Source organism: Jaculus jaculus, chromosome 15 (assembly GCF_020740685.1).
Source record: "Jaculus jaculus isolate mJacJac1 chromosome 15, mJacJac1.mat.Y.cur, whole genome shotgun sequence".
Lineage (NCBI taxonomy): Eukaryota > Metazoa > Chordata > Mammalia > Rodentia > Dipodidae > Jaculus > Jaculus jaculus.
In genome coordinates, this window is record NC_059116.1 from 72,690,555 (window position 1) to 72,715,505 (window position 24,951).

Below are 24,951 nucleotides of genomic sequence, written 5' to 3' on the forward strand. Positions count from 1 at the left end.
GCAGTTAAATTTGCCTGCTTGCAAAGCCTGCAGGCCTAGGTTCAATTCCTGAGACCCACATAAAGCCAGAGAGGTAAGAGACCCTGGCAAGCCTGCCTTCTACACATCCAAGTAAATATAAATTTTAAAAAGTAGTAAAAAAAAAAAGAGCTACAATGGCTGTAATTTAACCCCAAATAGAGGGCTGGCTAAATAAATGGTGATACCGAAACTACCACCTGTTATCTGAAGTAGTGCCAGCTACACCCATACATGGCCACACACAACTCCAGGATATGGCTATCACAAAGAACAAGGTGCAGAAAATGTGTATAATGGAGTGAAAGTTTTATAAGAAAAAAGAGCAGCTGGGCATGGTGGTACACACCTTTAATCGCAGCACTTAGGAAGCACAGGTAGGAGGATCACTGTGAGATGAAGGCCAGTCTGGGACTACAGAGTGAATGCTGGGTCAGTCTGGGCTAGAGTGAGACCCTACCTCGAAAATGAAACAAAACAAAACATAAATGTTTGTAAAAAATTGCCTCTATATATTGAGATTAGAGGAAATGTTTTTTTTTTTTTCCGCTCATCTATAAGCAACATACTACCTATGTAGCAAAAATAATAAAAGTGAGCTGGGTGTGGTGGCACACGCTTTTAATCCCAGCACCCGAGAGGCAGAGGTAGGAGGATCACCTTGAGTTCGAGGCCACCTTGAGACTCCATAGTAAATTCCAGGTCAGCCTGGACCAGAGTGAGACCCTACCTCGAAAAACAACAAAAAGGGGGGGCGGGGATTATACACTTCTAAAGTGGATACATGGGTCTCACTATGGAACCTAGGTATTTAGCCAGGATAACCTCAAATTTATGATCTTCCTGAGGGTTGGAATTACAGTCATGTGCTACCACACCTAGCTTCTGTTAGAAATTTTTAAATGTTTAATTGAGTTGTATACTTACAATATATTTACCTTTTTGTTTGTTTGTATATATGTAACTTTAATTTCATTATCGTTATTTTAAATTTATTTTATTTTAGAGAGACAGAGAAAGTACTTTTATTTGTTTATTTATTTGAGAGGGAGTAAAAAAGAGGTAGATAGAGGATGGTGTGCCAGGGCCTCTAGCTTCTGCAAACAAACTCCAGATGCATGTGTCACCTTATATATCTGGCTTATGTGGGTCCTGGGGCATCAAACCTGGGTCCTTGGGCTTCGCAGCTAGTGCTTTAACAGCTAAGCCATCTCCTCAGCCAAAGTTTATTATTTTATTTTATTTTATTTCATTTTACTTTTTTGTGTTGGGATTAAAGGCGTGTGCCACCATGCTTGGTGTCCCCCATGCCCCACCAAGGCAGGTCTCACTCTAGTCCAGGCTGATCTGGAACTCACTCTGTAGCCCCAGGCTGGCCTCAAAAGTATATGCCAGCACACCCAGTCCTAAGCTTGTTTTTAAAATTAGAATGCAAAGGAATAAATTTCATCATGGTACCTTCATACGTATGTATCATAATACTTTGTTCTTACCTAAAAGCAGTTGGAATGACCATTAAATATTCCTATAGCTTAGATATGGTTTGTTCCATAAAGTTCATGGGCGAGGTCTTCACTGTGTGGTATGGGAAGTGGCAGAGCCTGAGAGGTGGGGTTTACAGGGACACCACTCTGGACATGTTCTCAGAGGACTCTTAAGTCCTGCCACAGAGACACGTGCGTATCCGCTAGGAAGTGAATAAGCCTATACGCCATCAACTGATGAACAGATAACGAAAATGTGGTGCACTTACACAAGAATTTTCCTCCATTGAAAAGAAAAATGAAGTTGTGAAATCTGCAGGAGAATGGATAAAATTGAAAAAAATTATTCTAAGTGAGGTAAGCAAAGTGATTGTTTTGTGTCACACGTGGATCCTAATTTAATGTTTGCATGTATGTAACTGAGGGGACCCAAGAGTGGAGGCAGGGTCTGGAAGGAGACGGAAGCTCATGGGAAAGGAGCAAAGGCGATGAGAGAGGACGAGGACGGGGAACATGGGGCACAACCGCAGCAAGGAGAGGAGAGACAAGATGGGGGAAGAGAAGTGCGCCCAGTGAGAACACCATAATCAAACCTAATTCTTTGTATGCTAATAAAAGTAAGTAAATTTTGGGTTGGAGAGATAGCTTAGCAGTTAAGGTGCTTGCCTGCAAAGCCTAAGGACCTAGGTCCCATTCTCCAGGATCCACCCAAGCCAGATGGACAAAATGATGCATGCGTGTGGAGTTCGTTCACAATGGCTGGAGGCCCGGGTGTGCCCAATCTCTCCCCCCCCCCCTCTCTCTTTTTTGGTTTTTCAAGGTAAGGTCTCTCTCTAGCCCAAGCTGACCTGGAATTCACTATGGAGTCTCAGGATGGCCTCAAATTCACAATCCTCCTACCTCTGCCTCCAATTGCTGGGATTAAAGGCATGCACCACCACACCTAGCTCTCTCTCTCTCCTAAATAAGTAAATAAAATTGAAAAAACTAAGTAAATTTTAAAAAGAGAAGTAGGGTTTAGTGCAATGTGTGTGTGTGTGTGTGTGTGTGTAAACACACACATATATATGTATATGCATAACACAGATATCATTTATGTATTCATACACATACATACAGTTCCAACTCAAGTCCTTTTGAGCAACAGAAGGAAGACATTATTAGAAGATATACTATCCTTTCTATTTCAAGGGATTAGGTTGCCATTGTATTTATTGACAGTAAAGGAACCAAATTTCCCAACACTTGAAGTTCAAAAGAAATTTTACTAGACTTTGAGTTATACTGATTTTCTTAGTTGCTAAGTAGCTTACAGTAATTAAATATACCTTTCTAAAAGAAACTTTTAATCATTTCTTTAATTTTTGGCAATACAGGAAGATAAATAATAGTATAACATAATATACTTTCTCATCCTGATGAGGTAAGCTATCAACACTTAACCTAATATCATTGTCAAAATAATTTTGGATTCTAACTGGTTACCTGTATTGCCATTCCTTATTGCTTTGCTTCTCCAAGTTTTTCTCCTAAGTATTACTTTTCCCCTCCTAATTTCACTGCATGGTAAGCTCTCCTCCAGAGCTTTCCGTTGCACGCTCAGCGTCTCACAGAGAAAGCAATACTGCCCACAGCTGTGTCCCACAATGGCTCAGTGCTGCTAACATTACATCTTTCTGAGGATTTGGTCTCAGTGCCCTTACTGCTATGAACACTGGTGTTATTCATGCAAACGTGCAGAAGGAGGAACCTTCAGCAGGATTTCTTTACCTGTTTCCCCACCACAAAGCAGTGAAACAAATAGAATGGGTCATGAGCTGTAATGCAAACTCACAGCTTGTCAAGTCAACAGTGAGCCAGTCCTTGCCCTGTAGAGCCTCCAAGGTTAGAGGCAAACACAATTTGGATATGTTCAACACAGGGAGTTTAATGATCCTCATTATTCAGCTATTGTGTGCAAACACGATGAAACCAGTTATTTAAGTCTTAAAAGCCCAAGGAACTGGCTACTACAGTGCTCACAAGTTCAAAAGTTCCTTCACGATGGCTAGCTTACTTATCCCCCAAAGTGAACGAGCATACAGTAACAAATGGTAACACAATGACACCACAGGTAACAACTACTCCAATCATCTCCTTGAATTTTTTTTAATTATTTATTTACTTATTTGAGAGCAACAGACACAGAGAGAAAGACAGATAGAGGGAGAGAGAGAGAATGGGTGCGCCAGGGCTTCCAGCCTCTGCAAACGAACTCCAGACGCGTGCGCCCCTTTGTGCATCTGGCTAACGTGGGACCTGGGGAACCGAGCCTCGAACCGGGGTCCTTAGGCTTCACAGGCAAGTGCTCAACCGCTACGCCATCTCTCCAGCCCATCTCCTTGAATTTTATATCATCTTCCGAACAGAAATTATTTAATAGAGAAAAGCCACTATGAAAAATCAGGTTCTTTATACAACTTAATTATCTACATTTTTTTCTAAATATTTTGTTTGTTGGGAGGGTAGAGAGCGAATGGGTGCACCAAGGCCTCTAGCCATTGCAAATGAATGTCAGATCCATGTGCCACCTTGTGCATCTGGCTTACGTGAGATTTGGGGAATTGAACCTAGGTCCTTAGGTTTCACAGGCAAGCACCTTAACCACTAAGCCATCTCTCCAGGCCAACTTATCTAAATTTTTAATCAACTTCAGATATACCTTTAGAAACAGCTGGGCATGTGCAATGTGCAACACACCTTTAATCCCAGCACTTGGGAGACAGAGATAGGAAGACTGCTGTGAGCTCAAGGCTACCCTGAGACTACATAGTGATTTCTAGGTCAGCCTGGGTTAGAGTGAGATCCTACTTTGAAAACAAAAGCCAACTTCAGACATACCTTTAGAAATAGATTCTCATGCTGTTTGTTAAATGAAACCCCTCCTTACAACAAATACAAATTAAAAAAACCCGAGATTCATAATAATATTAATGTAAGACCTCACAGTGGCCAGTGATATGAATATATATTCTTAGTATTTTTGCCTTTTCACTTTTATTGAAAGTTCCAGACATACAAAGCCCAAGTGTGAAAGTCAGTTTCCTGGTATTCACACACCTGTAGATATTGGATATTTGACAGGATCCTGTGAAAATAACTATGTGTGAGCTCCAAGATGGGACCATAAAGTACTGAAGGTTCTTGCTCTCTCCCTCTGGGATCACTGGATGTGTGTGCATGTGGAAGCTGCTTAGGAAGGAGCCCAAACCTCGTGCTCACGGCTGGCTGTGTAAGACGGAGACCAGTGTCCAGCCTCGCCCAGGCCTCCCGCCACAGTCCTGCTCAGAGCTGTGAAGACCTGGGCAAAGCCACTGCAACTCTGAAGAAGCAAGCAAGTACCGGATGGTGCTAAGTTTTGGGATCAGTTGTTGTGTGGAAATAGAAAATCAATATACCAAGTATTCAATTCCCCTATAAGCAAACATTCCAAACTGGGGAGAAATTATATTTTAGATTATTAGTACTTAAGATGTGAAATTATAACACAGTCATTTCCATATTTCTCATTGATCAAATACCCAAAGACAATTAATGAGAAACAGTTTTATGTTGATTATTCAAATCAATCATTATTCCTTATTCTTCTTGATCCTCACAGTTCAAATTTTAACATTCATCTAATTATAAGGCAACTATAAATGGGTTTAATTCCTCAAGCTCATGGCTTGCCTCTTGAATATTTACATCATTTCATAAAATGGCTATTTTATCTTGTCATAGCCCAAGTACACATCAAGAAGCAAACATTTTATCTTTTAATGCAGGCATGACCTATTTGAAAAAAAATCAAACAAATTGCGTGAAGTAATTAGACAAAAACATAGCCATTATAGAATCTTCACTTCCAAGAGAGAGGACCAAATGATTATACTGCTATTGTCAAATGTTCAAAATCTGTATAACACCCTAAAAGGGCATCAGTACTTAGATAAGTAATGAGAAATGTACATTTCACCATACAGATATAGGAGGAATAGTAATAGTAATAAAGAAACAAGAAAGGCAGACGACGCGGTAAGCAGGATAAAGTGAAAGGGACAGAGGCCAGGCTTCCCCGTGTAGATCTGCTCACACGGCTTCACACTGGAGCCAGGTGAACACTGCCCAGATTCAGAAAGTTAATTTTTAAAAATGCCTTTCAGTGGGAAATAAATAGAAATGAAGGAACCTCAAAGTATATGAGCTGTGCTAAAAAACAATTCAAGTAACTTTGGGTGGACATTTTGTTCACACACCCACAGAATTTAAGAGCAAAGTGAAAAAACCTCTTAAACTTAATTTAGCAGTCTAATTATTTGTAGTATTAGAAGTGTCATTACTTTCAGATTATTTTGTATGGTTTTTATAAGTCAAAGCAAGTAAGTTGTTACTATAATGTTGTCAACACCCAAGATTTCTTTTTTCTTTTTGAGGCAAGGTCTCACTCTAGCCCAGGCTGACCTGCAGCTCACTCTGTAGTTCCAGGCTGGCCTCAAACTAACAGTGATCTTCCTACCTCTGCCTCCCAAGTGCCACCACACCTGGCCCCAAGATTTCTTATGTAAAAGAAAAGGTGGGCTGGGGAAATGGCTTAGCGGTTAAGACGTTTGTCTGTGACGCCTAAGGACCATGGTTCCATTCCCCAGGACCCACACAAGCCAGATGTGTCTGGGGCACATGCGTCTAGAGTTCATTTGCCATGGCTAGAGGCCCTGGTATGCCCATTCTCTCTATCTGCCTCTCTCAAATAAATAAATAAATAAATAAATAAATAAAAATACATTTAAAAAAAGAGGTATGTTGGAATTTCAACCTCTAGTGGTCGTACACAAAAAAAAGGGTACAGAAATTAAAAAAAAAAAGGCAACAGAAATGTACCTTACATAAAGTTTCTAAAATTTTTCCTCAGACAAAAGTCAGTAGGGTCTAGATTTACACTAGAGCCAAGATCATTTTGAAAGAGAGTAAGAGAGCCACCAAGACTCTTCAACGCATACAGGATGAAGGACAGAACTCAGTCAGAAAGCTGCTTTAGATTTTTGTCCTGTGTCCCCTACATTCCCCAGTCGCCAGGGACAGTCAAGAGAGTGGCGCCCCGCACCTACACTAGGAAGCCAGGCGTGGTGACACATGTCTTTATTCCCAGCACTCAGGAGGCAGAGGTAGGAGGATAGCCATGAGTTCGAGGCCACCCTGAGACTATATAATGAGTTCCCAGGTCAGCCTGAACTAGAGTGAGACCCTACCTCAAAAAACTAAAAACAGCCGGGCGTGGTGGCGCACGCCTTTAATCCCAGCACTCGGGAGGCAGAGGTAGGAGGATCACCGTGAGTTCAAGGCCACCCTGAGATGACAGAGTTAATTCCAGGTCAGCCTGGACCAGAGTGAGACCCTACCTCGAAAAACCAAAAAAAAAAACAAAAAAAAAAAAAACTAAAAACAAACAAAACCAACCTAACAGTCCTAGCTGCATACAGGTGGTTTTTTGTTTTTTGAGGTAAGACCAACAGGATGACTTTTTTTATCTTATGAGAGAAAGAGAGGAGGAAGGGGAGGGAAGGAGAGAAAGAAAAGAATCGGCACCTCGGGGCCTCCAGCCACTGTAACTGAACTCCAGATAGATACATGTGGCACCTTGTGCATCTGGCTCACGTGGGCCCTGGGGAATTGAACCTGGGTCCTTAGCCTTCGCAGGCAAATGCCTTAACTGTTAAGCCATCTTTCGAGTCCATGCATATAAATTTTTTTGTTTCTTCCTACCTAAGTGCTTGAGGTGAGTTTTGGATCTGTGTGATAAAGACTATGGATAAGTTTATGCACACCTTTCCCTTAGCTGATTCTGGCAACCCCTTGCATTAGACAAGGGGGAGATCCTAACTTGAAGACACTGACTACAAGTTACAATGCTGAGACTTCAAGTACAGATCATAGGATAGAGTTTCTCTTTCCCCTGTTTCGTTCCATTTTGGAAACTTGGAGAAAAGGAGATATTTATATATTTTTTTTTCAGAATGTTCATTCTGGTATTACGAAACAAATTCAGACGCTCCTGGGCTTCTTTCAGGCTACCCGAAGCCTGCAACGGCTTGCGGGGAGACTCTCGCCTTGTCCTCAACACAAAGGAGACGGTAGCGGCGCAGCACACGCAACTGTGGCTCCACGTTGGAGTTACGCTTAAGGTGCCATTGGGTCATTGGACAAAATGTTCTTGAAGATAGCTGGGCAGAAGGGGGAGAAATCTGAGCTGAACAAAAAGAGCTGGAAGTCATCATGGTTCAAGTGAGATCTAAAGAATGAATATGCAGGAAAAAAAGAACTAAAAAAGTTGGCTACGAAGAGTCCAAAAGAGAAAAATCTAGAAGGTTGGTAAAAGAACAAGACCCCAGACAAGCACAGAATGAAAGTTCTAGAAAGCTTCAAGAAGGGCTCGGGGCACAGGGCCAAACAGAGCAGAAAGGAGCAGTGCTACAGCCCAGGGCCACGTTCTCCAGGCCAAGGCACCGGGACACTCCGGACACTCCTGAGTGAGACGCTTCCTGGGCAGAAACCAAATGCAGGGGCTCAGGACTGAAAACTAAAGAGTACGTTTTGAAGACCTAAGAGAAAAGGCAAAAGGTGACCATCCTGTAGAGGGAAGCTTGGAGAGAAGGTTTAGAAAGAGGGAGGACAAGGCTGAACTGCGCGAAGAAGGAAAAAGAGAGAGCACAGGACAGAGGAGACCACAGAGACGAGTTAGCTACCATGGCAGGGAAGAGGATGGGCGAGGAAGGCACACGAAGAGGAGATCTGAAACCAAGGACTGACGATGCCTTTCTTGGTACCTGGAGGACAAGCTGGGAGATATGTCGTTTTAGAATCCCAAGGAACACATCCAAACAGTCAGGCTAATGCAGTCTGTCAGTTCCATGTGTAGAAGCTTGTGTGACAACAGAAAAAGGTTGCCAAAATTTTTACTCACAGAACCCCTGTAGTAATATGAGTATTAACTTTGTGAGTTACCAAGACTGGGGTGGGTAAAGGAAGAAGACACATCATGCCATGCTTCCAAAACCTTCACGCCAGCATCTGAATCTATTACATAGGTCTGTTAAGGGATAGGAAATACAGAATACAAAGAATTTAAATTTTTTGATATCATATTTCCATCAGCAGGCATATATTATTTTTAAATACCCCAAGTGTGAGTAGGTTGATCTTTGGAGGAAATCACAATCAGACAGTACGTGAAAGGTTACCATGATATAGATAAATTATCTCTGCCTGTCACAGTTAAAGAACATTTAAATTCTCCAAGTTCACATCAGCCTTTTCAGATAACAAATCTTAAGTACCTTCCTATATTCACTCAATTAGTGATCTTGGGACTTGATAACACTGCAGAGAGAAACTTTCCAACTATCACTCAAATCATATCTAAAAAGGTGGTCATAAATATTTTAAAACCTAAGTGAACTAATAAGACCTAGACCCATTAAGGATAAGATCTTTTACAACAAATTAAATAAAACAATTTATTGAAGTCTGGACTCAAGATAAGCTAGATTTACTAGCTGACCTTTTATTCATTTAAAGAACAAAATTAGCTCTAATTGCATTAGAATGGAATCCAGTAAATTTTCCTCAGTCTTCTAATGTGGCATCCATGTAAGAACTGCTGTAATTGTTTACAAGTAAGATGGAAACACTTTGATGATAATCTTTCCACTTGTTTTACTGGGTTGTAAAAGCATTTCCCCAAACCTAAAGCCGGGTTTTTTATCTGACAGTATACTAGTTTTTCTCTTACATATACTGTATCTTTGGTGCTCATAAACAAACTACAGCGCTCCAGGGCAAGAAACGAAATTTAGACTTCATCATAGGTCAGTAAAAATGAGAGTAATATAAGAAAGGCCAGAGATCCCTGTCTGGAAACATCAGAACAATGGCTGAAGACCTGAAAAAGAAACCGTTCAATTACCTGTTCCCTCTTGAGCATAGCTGAGACTTATCCTAAGGACACTGGGCTTGTGGCTGCTGAACTGATTGGTATAGTAAGATGGTACAAGTGATACAACTCCTGCTTCCGTTATGCAGCAGCCAGGAAGTTTATTAGTAATATTTAGTATCTTTCATATTACACAATAGGTTATTTCCAAATTTCAAGTGTAGTCACTTAAAATTTCAAATTTCACTTACAAATTAAAAAAGAAGTGTGTGCAAGCACACACCAGACACTTATACCACTTTCTGTATCTGGCTTATGTGGGTGGTATGGGAATTTAACCTGGGTTGTTGGCAGGAGCAGGCTTTGCAAGCAAGCCCTTTAACTGCTGAGCCATCTTCTCAGCTCCCCTCACTCAAAAAGTTTGAACATGGCCTTTTTTTTTAGTTAATTAAGGGAGATATTTTTTTCTCAATTTTCATTAACATTTTCCATGATTATAATACCCTCCCTCCCCCCCACTTTCCCCTTTGAAATTCCATTCTCCATCATATCCCCTCCCCATCTCAATCATTGTACTTACACATATACAATACCAACCTACTAAGTACCCTCCTCCCTTCCTTTCTCTTCCCTTTATATCTCCTTTTTAACTTACTGGCCTCTGCTACTGAGTTTTTTCCTTTTCACGCAGAAGCCCAATCATCTGTAGCTAGGATCCACATATGAGGGAGAACATGTGGCGCTTGGCTTTCTGGGCCTAGGTTACCTCACTTAGTATAATCTTTTCCAAATCTATCCATTTTTCTGCAAATTTCATAACTTCATTTTTCTTTACTGCTGAGTAGAACTCCATTGTATAAATGTGCCATATCTTCATTATTGAACATGATCCTTTTTTAAGGGGGTACTGGGGAGATGGCTAAAGGTGCTGGCTTGCAAAGTATGCTGGTCTGGGTTTGACTTCTCAATATCCACAAAGTAAAGCATGCATCTATAGTTCTCTCTCTGTACTTGCAACTGGGATCCTCTGGCTTTGCAGACAAATGCCATCTCTCCAGCCCAGCAAAATTTTTCTTTTTGCAAATTATCTTTTAAGAAAGATTTGTTTTTGTCACTGCTCTTGTTATCAGCTCAAGACAGGCCCATGCCTGTAATCAGGATGCTGAGGCGAAGGGTAACAAGCTGGGGTGAGCATGGGCCACGTAGCGGGGCTTGTCTCACCGCCCTGCCAGCACTTTATGAGCTGAGTTTCAGAGCATGTGCATGGTGTGCACAAGAAAGACCTTGGATTCAACCCTCAACTCCAAAGCCAACAGCAAGCAAAGCCATCGCTGCCCCCACCCCAGCTTTTCACTTCTCACCTTCACTAGCAGGAGGCAAGGATTGTATCTGATGTAGAAACATTTCCTTCCTTTTCCTCTCTTCTATCTTAGTACCCTGTCTTTACTAGCTACTTTACTACATGTTTTCTCGTTAGGTTGTCCTAAATTTATTTAGACGGGGGTGGGGGGTACGACACAGGACATTTCAAGGATAGTAAGCGAAATGGAGAATATGAGATTAAAAATACTTGCTATTACCTCTCTAAAGAACTTATCATTAAAATATACATACATATTTTTCTAAATCCAGTATAGTTAAATCTGGCTACATTTTTAGTTTGCGTGCATTTTTAGTCAGGGTCTTGCTACACAGACCTGGCTGGCTTGGTACCCATTATGTAGTCCAGGCTAGCCTGGAACTAACAGAAATCCTCTTGCTCCTCAGCTTTCTAGGGCACTGAAATTACTGGGCATGTGTCACCATGCCTGGTACCAGCTACATTTTTCAAATTATCAAGTTTGCAACTGCCCACGATCACTCTATCTCTATTGTTTGATCACACAGAAACAACAAACATCTGCAGGTAGCCATGTTTCCAAAAATAAAACCTTTTGATTTCCAAGATAAATAAGCAGACCGTCAGCTCTCATTCTTCTAATGCAGAGAAGTAACTGGGGAGTGACATCTGTTAAAAGCCCCCATGAGGCATCAGCAAAACTTAGCGAGCTGTAGAAACAGCGGAAGGCTATGGGAAAGAACACACCGCGTTTTCAGCACTTCTACCATGACAGGGCTGAAGAATGAAAGGACTTCTTGAATTGAAGAAATCAACCCTGTTGCTTTCAGAAATCAAAATGCGAGCAACATGAAAACTCGACTGTCGGCAGTGCAAGAGTCCTTGAAAAAATCTGAAGCCCACTTGGGTATTTTGAAAAGCAAGCAGGTGAGATCTGTCATACAGAGCACCTAGTGCACCCTCCCACAGGGAGCTCACAGCACTCGTCCACGGGGTTCTGCTCTCTGAGAGGCGACACAGACAATTCCTGCACCGCATGCGCACAGAGCTGAGGCAGGGCTGTCATAGAGAAGGGTAACTCCCAGTTGCCTATGGCATGCCCCTGGCCAGAGCAGCCTCTCTTCCGAAGGGAAGTACAGCCCAGAAGACTATTAGGCAACAATGTAAAGGCCACTGCATGGCACATGGCTATCATCCTGACTAACAGAGACAGAGCCAGCAGGATCCTGAGTTTGAGGCCAGCCTGCGTTACTTAAAGGCAGAACCTCACTTTCTAACTCCTGTGGGAACACAGCATTAGAGAGGGCATTTGAAATACTTGAGAAGGATGGTTACTCTCTAACCCACCAGTATTCACCCCAATGCTTTACACAAATTAATACTGTATTTTTCTCAATATCCTACAAATATGTAAAATAACCTTTTCACACAAAGCTCCTTTAACAGAATTTGAATTTTATAAGTACAGTCAGGCATTTAAAATTTGGAAAAGCTGCTGGTCTTATTCTGTCATGTCTTTCTTGACAAATCTGTCTAAACAGACTCTGTCCCTATGAAATTTCACATTTCTTTCCTTTTTTTTTAAATCATAGAAAAGACTAGAACAATAAATTCCACCAGTCAGCCAATTATTCGCAATTCAGCAAATGGAAGATCAGGGTGACAAGTCGCAGGAAAGCTGTACTGTCGCCCCACACCCTAGCTGAGGGTCATGCACTTCCTGTTTCTGAGCCTAGGGGAGCCCCGGGCACTGACCAGTAGAGCTCCAGGCAGCTCTTGGGTAAGCTGAAACCCAGACTTAGGGTAAAACAGAGACGTCACAATGATCTTGAATGTGTTTTCCCATTCGCACTTTATAGGTGGTGAGACTGGCCGCAGGGTGAGGACTTTCGTCTAATGCCAGTGTGGACCATGGGGAGCCCTGCAGACTCGCTACTCGGAGGACCCGCTCAAGGCACTTGAGGTCTTTGGAAAGCCATCTTGAACTTTAACACAGTCATGAACAGGTGGCTTCATCACAAACTCTTACAATATAGCTGTGAGGGCTGTCAAGCCAAAGGGAAAACAAGCTCTCTGTCTTGCTCAAGGAGCACTGACAGAGGGTACAGTCTGACCTAAAAGAATTTTCTGGATCAAGGGTAGAAGACCTAACTTCTTTATTTAAAACTAAATATTTTCTTACAGATCTTTACAGGGTATAATTTGAACCTTGTAAAGCCTTTTCTTTTTCCTGTAATTTCAAAGGGCTCTGCCTGCCTCTGGAAATAAACAATATGCAATACCCCCCCACACCCTCTCTTGCCCTAACTACTCAGACAATTTCATTTTAAGAGTATTAATTTAAGCCGGGAGTGGTGGTGCATGCTTTTAATACCAGCACTCCGGAGGCAGAGGTAGGAGGATCACCATGAGTTCAAGGCCACCCTGAGACCACAAGTGAATTCCAGTTCAGCCTGGGCTAGAGTAAGACCCTACCTCAAAAATAAAACAGAGTATTAATTTACCTCCAATTTGCATAGCCAGTAGTAACATGTACATGTACATGAATCTTTTACCACATTTCCATCACTACAGCCGTACAACAGGCCAGGGGTTCTTATGCTACAATAATAACAGATGGTTGAAATTTGATTATCACAGTATTTTCATGTTATAAAATATTTATTTACTTTTTCAGCCATTAAGCATTAAAAAACAAGCAGTTGGTTGAATATGGCCCATGTATGGGAGTTTATTAGTCCTCAATTTAAACACATTGCCCCCAACGGTACTTTACTGAGTAAGTTTTCTTTGCTACAAAATTCTATATGACTTGAGCCTCTCTTTCTCTTGGTTTAAAATGTGGTGTGTTGTAATTAATTAATTCTGTGATTCAATGTAATCAATCTGGTTGCATCTATCAAGTAACTGATCCCTTATGTATCATGAGGGTTATTTACCAAACATCTGCAAATTTACATCTTACATGTAATACTGCACTTCAATTTGTCTAGTATCTCTGGTTATTATATTTTGACTTAAATTGGATGTTTCTGTTCTACAGTAACAAGATCATTTCTCCTATCTTTGAATATCTTAAACATAGGAGTTACTTTTTGAAAGGAAAAAGAGAATAGTCAATAGTGACCGAAGGAAGCTAAAGGGCAGAGACAGAGTGTAAGATCAGTGTCTTTCATAAATACGTATTTATTTGAGAGAAAGAGAGAGAAAGGGAGAGATAAAGGAAAGAAGGAGAGAAAGAAAGGGAGGCAGAGCGGGAGACTATGGATGAATGCATGCTGGTAGACCCTCGGTCTAATTCAAGACTATGGGTGAACGCACGCTGGTAGACCCTTGGTCTAATTCAAGACTGTGGGTGAACGCACGCTGGTAGACCCTCGGTCTAATTCAAGACTGTGGGTGAACGCACGCTGGTAGACCCTCGGTCTAATTCAAGACTGTGGGTGAACGCACGCTGGTAGACCCTCGGTCTAATTCAAGACTATGGGTGAACGCACGCTGGTAGACCCTCGGTCTAATTCAAGACTGTGGGTGAACACACGCTGGTAGACCCTCGGTCTAATTCAAGACTGTGGGTGAACGCACGCTGGTAGACCCTCGGTCTATTTCAAGACTGTGGGTGAACGCACGCTGGTAGACCCTCGGTCTAATTCAAGACTGTGGGTGAACGCACGCTGGTAGACCCTCGGTCTAATTCAAGACTGTGGGGGAACGCACGCTGGTAGACCCTCGGTCTAATTCAAGACTGTGGGGGAACGCACGCTGGTAGACCCTCGGTCTAATTCAAGACTGTGGGGGAACGCACGCTGGTAGACCCTCGGTCTAATTCAAGACTGTGGGTGAACGCACACTGGTAGACCCTCGGTCTAATTCAAGACTGTGGGTGAACGCACGCTGGTAGACCCTCGGTCTAATTCAAGACTGTGGGTGAACGCACGCTGGTAGACCCTCGGTCTAATTCAAGACTGTGGGTGAACGCACGCTGGTAGACCCTCGGTCTAATTCAAGACTATGGATGAACGCATGCTGGTAGACCCTCGGTCTAATTCAAGGTCTTGTAGGAACGACTGAGAGCAGTAGGTACACCAGGTCCGGAGCTGAATGTAGATTTTTTTTTCAAAGATTTTCTAAGCTGGTCACTAGTATGACCTCTAGGTTTCTACTGGAACCACCAAGAATAATGTGAAAATTATCCAGGAAGTTCAAGCTGAGAAAAATATGTGCCATGTATTTTCCCTTCCTTGCCTCCCCCACCCCTAGCATTTTCAAGGTAGGGTCTCACTCTAGCCCAGGCTGACCCAGAAATCACACTGAACCTCCTACCTTAGCCTCCTGAGTGTTGGGATTAAAGGCACACACCACCACACCCCACTTTCCTCCTCCATTTTTATTGACAGGTTCTTGCTGTATAGCCCAGACTGGACTCAAACTCTTGATATTCCTGCCAAATGCTAGCGTTAGAGGCATGCACTACTATACCCAGTACATTCCCTACTGTCTACTTGCTAAAGACATTCTAAGTCCTAAGGTATGGCTGAACATGAATGGAAACAGGGTGTCTTCCACTTTCATCTACTTAATTGATGCTTGCAAAGTAAACTCTTTCACTTTCACACTTACTGGAAAAAACAAGGTCAGAAAATTGTACTTTTTTTAAAAAAAGTTCTAATTCTTTCCTGTATCTTTTTTTTGTTGTTGTTCATTTTTTATTTATTTATTTGAGAGTGACAGACACAGAGAGAAAGACAGATAGAGGGAGAGAGAGAGAATGGGCGAGCCAGGGCTTCCAGTCACTGCAAATGAACTCCAGACACGTGCGCCCCCTTGTGCATCTGGCTAACGTGGAACCTGGGGAACCAAGCCTTGAACCGGGGTCCTTAGGCTTCACAGGCAAGCGCGTAACCGCTAAGCCATCTCTCCAGCCCAGAAAATTGTACTTTTAATAGGTAAATTTCATTGAAATAACAGTGTGTTTCAGAACAAGGAATATTACTTTCAATATGATTTATAAAAGATATCATCAATATTTCACACCTCATTAGGATCATGTAAGAACACTTTAGCCTTTAATAATTCTTCAAAAGATAAACAGAAGAAAAACTCCATTAATTTAAAGAAAGATAGGCTGATAAAAGAGTCTATAAAAAAAAGACAAACGGCACACACAAGATCTCCATCTCTCACGGTGTCTTTAAAAGGAAGCAGATGTGGGGCCTTCAGTCATCACCACGAACACTGTTTTGCAAAGCTCGCAATGCTCTCTCTGTTTCGTAGGTACAGAATACAACATGGGCCAGCTGAGCCTTTATTTTCTGTCATGGTGATAGATGACATACACTTGAGAAGTATAACATTATATCTCTATGAGTGAAATATGGAAATTAATCTACCCAATACATAGCTCCTTATTTTTCACCTAACTAGGGCCTCAAGTACTATGTGGAAACCATGTCAAGTGCTAGTTGTGAAAATGAACAAGGGGGCAAAAAGATCCTATAAGATGTCCAAAAAGCATTTACCTGAGGAAGAAACCTATAAAAACTTGAAAACAAAGAGCTCTCAAAACAAAAGCCTGACATGCACGCTCATACCTGGAAGGTTTATGGTCTTAAGTCCAGCAGGTGCCGAGCGTCTATACTTACATCTTGTCTTGGCCGGCACCAACGCGCAGAGTCAGCCTGGGAATGACGGGACTTGGGGCTGGGACAACAGGCTCCACTTTTATCTGTGAAAGTTAGTACACTAGTTAGGTTAAAAACAACAACAAAAATTCTTATTTCTTCTACTTTTCTATCCACAGACCTAATAAATAAAGTTGAGCCACCAATTTGGCTAAACTGCTAGTTAAAAAGACACCCTGGCCATGTTTTTGTTTTTTTTTTTTTAAATAACTGAAGTCTACTTGACATCATGATAAATTTTATGGACTTTAATCACATTATATTGATAACAAGACAGGTATTTCTGGTTTACTAGTTTGGGTTAATTTCTTGGGATTTATTATATTGTTACACATACATTTTTAGCAAAACTTGTCATCACAGCATCTGGTGGTCCATTTACACAACTGTCAGATTAAAAAAAAACAAACTAGGGGCTGGAGAGATGGCTTAGTGGTAAAGTGCTTGCCTATGAAGCCTAAGGATCCAGGCTCAGTTCCCCAGTACCCACATAAGCCAAATGCATGAAGTGGTGCATGCGTCTGGAGTTCATTTGCAGCGGCTAAAGGCTCTGGTGTGCTCAATCTCTCTTTCTCTCTCTAAAATAAAAAAAAAAAAATACATACATACATACATACCTGCAAAGACATCCTCCTCATAATATAAAATGCATTTATTTCTGGGCTTTAACTAATGTTAGACTTAGCATACATCAACTTTATCAATATGAGAAAGCTAAAGAAGGAGGTTACATGATTCCATTTTTGGCTAGTTGTAAAAAAGCCTTCAAATGATGTAGAAAGGACTTATGGTGAAGAACATAACTGCTAAAAAAGCTGAAGACTTCACAAATGTGTTAGCTCTTAAAGTATACAGGGGCTGGGAAAGATGTCTCAGTGGTTAAAGGCACAGCTTGCAATGCTTGTGTGAATCCCTAGTACCCGCATAAGGCCAGAGGCACAATGTGCTGCATGCATTTGAGTTTGTTTGAAATGACAAGAGGCCCTGGTTAAGATATTGGCATTATGGTTAAGATAAGGCATAACAAAAATATTAACATTATGCCGGGTGTGGGGGCGCACGCCTTTAATCCCAGCACACGGGAGGCAGAGGTAGGAGGATCGCCATGAACTCAAGACCAATCTGAGACTACAGAGTTAATTCCAGGTCAGCCTGGACCAGAGTGAGACCCCACCTCGAAAAACCAAAAAAAATAAAAATAAAAAAAAGAATTAACATTTAGCCAGGCGTGGTGGCACATGCCTTTAATCTCAGCACTTGGAAGATAGAGGTAGGAGATTTGCTGTGAGTTTGAGGGCAGCCTGAGACTACAGAGTAAATTCTAGAGTGAGCCCTTACCTCAAAGAAGAAAAAAAAAGGCAGAGAGAGAGAGATTATGGCATAATAGATATTCCAAATAAAAAAAAAAAAACTAAACGGAAATCCTAATATTCCAAATTACCATCCACGTTAGAGCTTTTTGGTGGGGTTGACAGGCGACTTCTCGTGGGAGGGTTCTTTGTTGTACAGGACTGTCCCAAGCACGGTTTTGGAACACTACGCCTGCAGCTCACTGATACCTATGATAAGCAGCACAGTCCATTAACTTAAATTCCTGAAGCTCCAAAATTTAAGGCAATGGAAGAACGTGGTGGTTCTAAGGGCAAAGGGCGCCTAATACTGTTCAGAACAGCAGTGGTCAAAACTACTGCTTTCTCACACACATTTAACTGCCTCCTCCCAGGAGTTTCTCTCTCTCTCTCTCTCTTCTTTTTGTTTGTTTTTTAGAGGTGGGGTCTCACTGTAGCCCAGGCTGACCTGGAAGTCACTATGTAGTCTCAGGGTGGCCTCGAACTCACGGTGCTCCTCCTACCTCTGCCTCCTAAATGCTGGGATTAAAGGCATGTGCCATCATGGCAGCTCTTTCTTCTTTTTAACCCATCATAATATCAAGATCTATTCTGACTATTCTCTGAACAGTACCTGGCATGGAAGATATGCTCAATAAATAGTTGTTGAATTAACAATTTATTTTACATATACCCTTAGCTCTCTTGCCTCTGGGTTATTAATCTTCCAGGATCAGCCTAAACTTCTCCAGAGCAATGAATGATGGCAAATTAACATTTTCAAGCCCTCTAATCTATGCCTTCAATACTACTGCAGTTGGTTTCCAGCTTGTTCACAGAGGGCAGAAACCACGGCTGTTCTGTTTGCTGCTGTTTTCCAGTGTCTACCATAGAAGCATGTAAGGACTAAGCAACACTGAAACAAGAATATGAAGTCGAGATTCCAAGCCTGATCTCTTTCCAGACCCTCCCCATCATTTATTTTCCTCTCTATCCACAGCAAACTTCACAGGTAAACACACTGAGGTAGGTATGTCTCTTAAACTCTGTACAAGTGTATGAACTTTGCATGTCTAAGTACTGCTACGTCCACCTCTTCTAGTCTTTTAACGAAACTCATCTTTTCTAGTTTGTTTTTTTTTAAGGTAGGGTCTCACTCTAGCCCAGGCTGACCTTGCACTCATGGTGATCCTCCTGCCTCTGCCTCCTGAGTGCTGGGATTAAAGGTGTGCGCCACCAGGCCTGGCTGTCCTAGCATTTTAAAGAAACTCCTTCCCTCACCAGTTTAACAGTCTTCAACCACTCCACTCTATTATTTGTGTCTGATTTTTAAATGTGCTGAATTCTAATCTTAAACAAAGAACCATTTTCCCTGCAACCTCTGGCAAACAACCTCCTCTGTTTTTCCTTTTCAATTCAGTCTTCATTTCTTCACCCCTCACTCATTCTTCAATGCATTCCATCCCAGAGTCTGTCCCAAGCACGCCAGGACGACCACTCATGTGGATGCTACCTCCTTACGCTGCACTGTGCTTTTTCATTACGGGCCTTACCACACTCCTTCCTTCTCTCCAAGCCTCTAACAGCAAAGCACTCAGGAAGAATCAGTGGTCTGTGGTTAGTAAAGAAATGGCCTAAATTCAACCTCCTGACACCAAATTCATCTCTGGTTCTACAATACTCCGACTTTTTGATATCTTTGGGTCCCTCTTCTGGTAATGCTCCTGAATAGAGCCGTTCACTTTCTTTGCCAAACTCTCTTATGATAAACCTATATGCACCTGTGACATGGCTAAGGTTAGCTGTATCCTAACCCTAGTTTGTTTTTGTCTTTAAGTGGAAAAAAGTTACATGTTGATGGAAACAACTCAGTAAGTTTTTCCTCTGTGGAAGTCTAGCTAATTTACATGGACCCTGAGATTAGCTTTGCCTTCTACTACATTCATCTAAGCAGACTAGCTATTTGAGGCTTGCTATCCTAATGACTTGGACAAATGAATCCAAGGTCTATTCATGACCTCCTCTAAAAGTTCAGCTTAGGTGCCTCCTTAGCATGGTAGGCAAAATGTCAGTCTCATAGAAGTTTGCTTAAAAATACAAAAAACAAAGGTGGGAATATATTTTATAAATCAGATGAAAGCAACAGGTATTCAATCAGTTGACTGAATTATAGGCTGATTGTATCACGTCAGCCCAGTTTTGTCTGTAATCACAGCACGGTATACAATCTAAGCAGAGGTACCTCCAGTAGTGGCAGAGAGAGTTGGTAATTATATCATAAAGCACATGTAAACTGGAACTGTCTCAAGAAGCCCAGGATAAATGACAAGCCTGTCTACAAACTATTCAAGTACTTTCAGTTTAATTACTATTGTGTAGTGTTAGATTCATGTTGAAAAACAGCCAAGGAAGTGCAGAAAAAGATTAATATGGCTTTTTGCTAAAAGAGACTAATTAGGATGCTAATAATATAAAAGGTGATTTTTAAAACTACAACTTCTTCCAGATTTTTATGTTTACTTTATCTGAGTGCTTATCAACATGAAAACAGATGCTACCTACAATTTCAAAATACTTTCTCTTGTGTACTTCACAGGACACACCAAACTGACAATAACTTCAATTGCTTACAAACAATATGCCTAGTGTCATGAAATCAAAATTTAAGGAAACAGTAGGTTTTGAAGGTTAAAATAAAGAACAGCACTTTGGAGTAATGCAGAGAATTGGGGTGAGCAGAAGAGCATTTACAGTGGATTATCAAGCTTCCCAATTCACCAAAGAGGTAAAGTCCTGCAATATAAGACTCCTTTGTAGCTAACTAAAAATACATTGTCAGTGGATTTGTCCAGTTTTATGTATACGCAATACTTCTTTCACCTGAGCTAATACTAGTAGTCATATAAGCCCCTTATTGCCATGTGCTGCATTTTTTTCTTTTTTTCTTTTTTTTTTTTTTCTTTGCTAATCTTCAAGGATTTAGCTTCTTTGCCACATACCTCAGGGCACCAACTGATAAAGCTCTAACTCTCCATTTTTCCAGGACACCAGCAGTGCGGCCTTGCAAAAAATGAAAATCGCTCAAGAGATTTAAAGGGGAAATTTATTTTTAAAATCCTGACTTGAAGCAAAGAGGTGGGTTTTAAAAACGCTTATCTATAAAGAATCAGTTTAAATTTAAATTCTATCTTGGAACTCTTTCATGCATTCCGGCTTTAAAGTTTATCTTTTGACAGGGACTTTTTACAAAGGTAATGGGCAGCTTTGTCAATATAATCTGTCCAAGTCTATTTATTTATTTTTTAATGTTAAACTCCTTTCATTAAAAAAAAAATATCAACCTTCCACTATATATGTGTGCTACTAGGGTAGAAGCAAGGCCAGCAACCACTAGTTCAGATACCCATCTATGCTGAGATATCAGAAAGCCACTGGAACATTGCTGATAAAAAGCCAAATTTAGTCACTTAGTATTTTGGATGTTAAATTGTGATGCAGCCTCCTTGTTGTCTTAGCAATGAAGGTTGTTGCCCGATTTCCTCTTAGAAGCAGTCTAAGGAAATGTTGATAAACAGAAGACAGCCCGAAGATGTTCGGTTGCAGTGTCCAATGTGGACAAGGAAACAAACTCAGCTTTTCGCAGGACCTCAGACGCATTCATAGGAAGCCTGGGGCGGGCCTTCAATAACCCTCCGTAAGTCCAGGCATACTTAGGTGAACATCAGGTGCCTGGCTTTTCCATGGAAGAGTCAGTGACTGACCAACAGAGAGAACATTTTTCCATTTTACTATGCTATTTTATTAAAAATCCTTCCTTTACTAATTATGAAAGTTGACGGGAAAAGATTGGAAATGAGACTGTTACTTTAAATACAAGGAAAGAAAGATGAAAATCTTTTATTTTGAAGGTTAAGAAAGGAATACTATCATTATTTATAAAATAAACTTTAAATTCAATAAAGATCTGGGGGTAAATCCTCAAGATTTGGGAACGGATTAAAGAAACATTAAGAGTGCTAACAGTTCTGATTACTAAGGTCATCAGGCTTTGAGCACGCCGCTTTCCTGCTTTTGAAGGCACGAGTTAAGCGGGGCTCAGGTCTCCTTGAGGACTGACGTTTTACAGGCCCTCATGCAGCAATTACACCTGAACGCAACCCCGTCCTATTCGTCTCAAGTGGGCAGTAGCTGGCCAGCAAAGGCTGCCGTGGGTGGCAAAGAATGTAGGTTTCAGCCATGCAGCCTGACCACGTCGGTCTGTCCCTCACTGCTGTAGCATGTCACTTGGTGCAGGTTACTCAGCTGCAAAAATGGCATCACCATGCCAACCCCCCCGAGCTGTGCAGAGGGTTAAATCATGTAGTTCTGGCCAGGCCGGGCACTTGAAGGCCCTTAGAAAGTGAGTGCAGCTAACATCATTCATCTCTATGATAGTCCATTAAACAGCTAATGTCAGCTCAAATTAAGCAGCTTATCAATCAGTAGGTCAAAGTTATGGGCATTCATTATAAAGTCTATGGGTTTTTACTGTGAACAAATATTACTCACCGGTTTGGTTATTTACAAGACTCCAGGTACTATACTGCTATTGCTGGCTACCTATAAACACCAAGAAGCTCGGCTTTCCTTTGAGAAGGTGGTGAAGAAGGCCTTTTATACCAATTATTCTTAGAGAAGACATGAAATGATTGTTTCTAAAAATATAGGGGTGGAGAGAGAGAGAGAGAGTAGATGTACTAGGGCCTCTTGCCAGTACAGATGAACTCCAGGTGTATGTGCTACTCTATGCACCTGGCATTACGTGGGTACTGGGGAGCTGCGTCCAGGCCAGCGGGCTTTGCAAGCAGCACCTTTAACCGTGGAGCCGTCTCCTTGGGCCCCCAAATGACCGTCTCTACACAGAAGTGCAGGTTGTAACAGCGCCACCTCTTCCTGGTATGAACTAAAGACAGAGGCTGAGGAAAGGAAGCAGGAGTTAAGAGAGGCACAAAATGAGCAGAGAGGACAGGCTGGCATCTGCCAGGTCGGTGTGAGCGCTCACTGTGGGCAAGGGCTGGGCCTAGCGATCTGCAGACGGCGACGTCATCTGCGCCGACACTCCACTGCGCCACCCAGACCACACTAACCTGGCACACGTGCAAATGTAAGAACACACCTTCAGAGTTGACCATTCTGGCTCACCTTCAGTTTAAGACTGCAGGTAGAGCTGAGGGATAGCTCATTGGCCGAGAGCTTGCCTAGCAGAATAGCCCTAGATTGATCCACAAAAACTGACATAATCACATAAAACCTACTTTAAAAGCCAAGCTGATCCTATATGTTTATCTGAACCCCAAAGACTCATGGTTCAAACTAAATGAAGCCATACAATACAGCCACTAATAAGCAGACACGAAAAAAATTGCAACAGAATAGATGCAATGCACAGCGCTACTCACAAAGGCAGCAGAAGCTCACACAAGACGTGTTTAACTCAGTGTCAGGAGCGCAGTGGTTAGGGACATCAGCCACACACATACGACGTGTTTAGCTCAGCGTAGGCAGAGCAGTGGTTAGGGACATCAGGCACACACATGCGACGTGTTTAGCTCAGCGTAGGCAGAGCAGTGGTTAGGGACATCAGGCACACACATACGACGTGTTTAGCTCAGCGTAGGAGCGCAGTGGTTAGGGACATCAGACACACATACGACATGTTTAGCTCAGCGCAGGGAGCACAGTGGTTAGGGACATCAGACACACACATAGGACGTGTTTAGCTCAGCGTAGGGAGCACAGCGATTAGGAACATCAGGCACACACATAGGACGTGTTTAACTCAGCGTAGGAGCGCAGTGGTTAGGGACATCAGGCACACACATACGACGTGTTTAGCTCAGCGTAGGGAGCACAGTGGTTAGGGACATCAGGTACACACACATACGACGTGTTTAGCTCAGCGTAGGGAGCACAGTGGTTAGGGACATCAGGTACACACACATACGACGTGTTTAGCTCAGCGTAGGGAGCGCAGTGGTTAGGGACATCAGGCACACACATACGACGTGTTTAGCTCAGCGTAGGGAGCACAGTGGTTAGGGACATCAGGTACACACACATACGACGTGTTTAGCTCAGCGTAGGAGCGCAGTGGTTAGGGACATCAGGCACACACATACGACGTGTTTAGCTCAGCGTAGGGAGCGCAGTGGTTAGGGACATCAGCCACACACATGCGACGTGTTTAGCTCAGCGTAGGGAGCGCAGTGGTTAGGGACATCAGGCACACACATGCGACGTGTTTAGTTCAGCGTAGGGAGCGCAGTGGTTAGGGACATCAGGTACACACACATACGACGTGTTTAGCTCAGCGTAGGGAGCGCAGTGGTTAGGGACATCAGGTACACACACATGCGACGTGTTTAGCTCAGCGTAGGGAGCGCAGTGGTTAGGGACATCAGGCACACACATGCGACGTGTTTAGTTCAGCGTAGGGAGCGCAGTGGTTAGGGACATCAGGCACACACATACGACGTGTTTAGCTCAGCGTAGGGAGCGCAGTGGTTAGGGACATCAGGCACACACATACGACGTGTTTAGCTCAGCGTAGGGAGCACAGTGGTTAGGGACATCAGGTACACACACATACGACGTGTTTAGCTCAGCGTAGGAGCGCAGTGGTTAGGGACATCAGGCACACACATACGACGTGTTTAGCTCAGCGTAGGGAACGCAGTGGTTAGGGACATCAGCCACACACATGCGACGTGTTTAGCTCAGCGTAGGGAGCGCAGTGGTTAGGGACATCAGGCACACACATGCGACGTGTTTAGTTCAGCGTAGGGAGCGCAGTGGTTAGGGACATCAGGCACACACATACGACGTGTTTAGCTCAGCGTACGGAGCGCAGTGGTTAGGGACATCAGGCACACACATACGACGTGTTTAGCTCAGCGTAGGAGCGCAGTGGTTAGGGACATCAGGCACACACATGCGACGTGTTTAGCTCAGCGTAGGGAGCGCAGTGGTTAGGGACATCAGGCACACACATACGACGTGTTTAGCTCAGCGTACGGAGCGCAGTGGTTAGGGACATCAGGCACACACATACGACGTGTTTAGCTCAGCGTACGGAGCGCAGTCGTTAGGGACATAGACACAGCACTTGGTTGAC

The 24,951-nt window shown here is 42.5% G+C and overlaps 1 protein-coding gene across 1 annotated transcript in view; it reads right to left on the reverse strand.

Moving 5' to 3' along the window:
- Positions 1-24,951, reverse strand: part of Taf3 (TATA-box binding protein associated factor 3) — a 196,708-nt gene that overhangs the window by 15,170 nt on the left and 156,587 nt on the right. Inside the window, exon 4 of the mRNA XM_045135241.1 lies at positions 16,432-16,514. Coding sequence (XP_044991176.1) covers positions 16,432-16,514 — 83 coding nt within the window. The remainder of the gene's footprint in view (positions 1-16,431; positions 16,515-24,951) is intronic.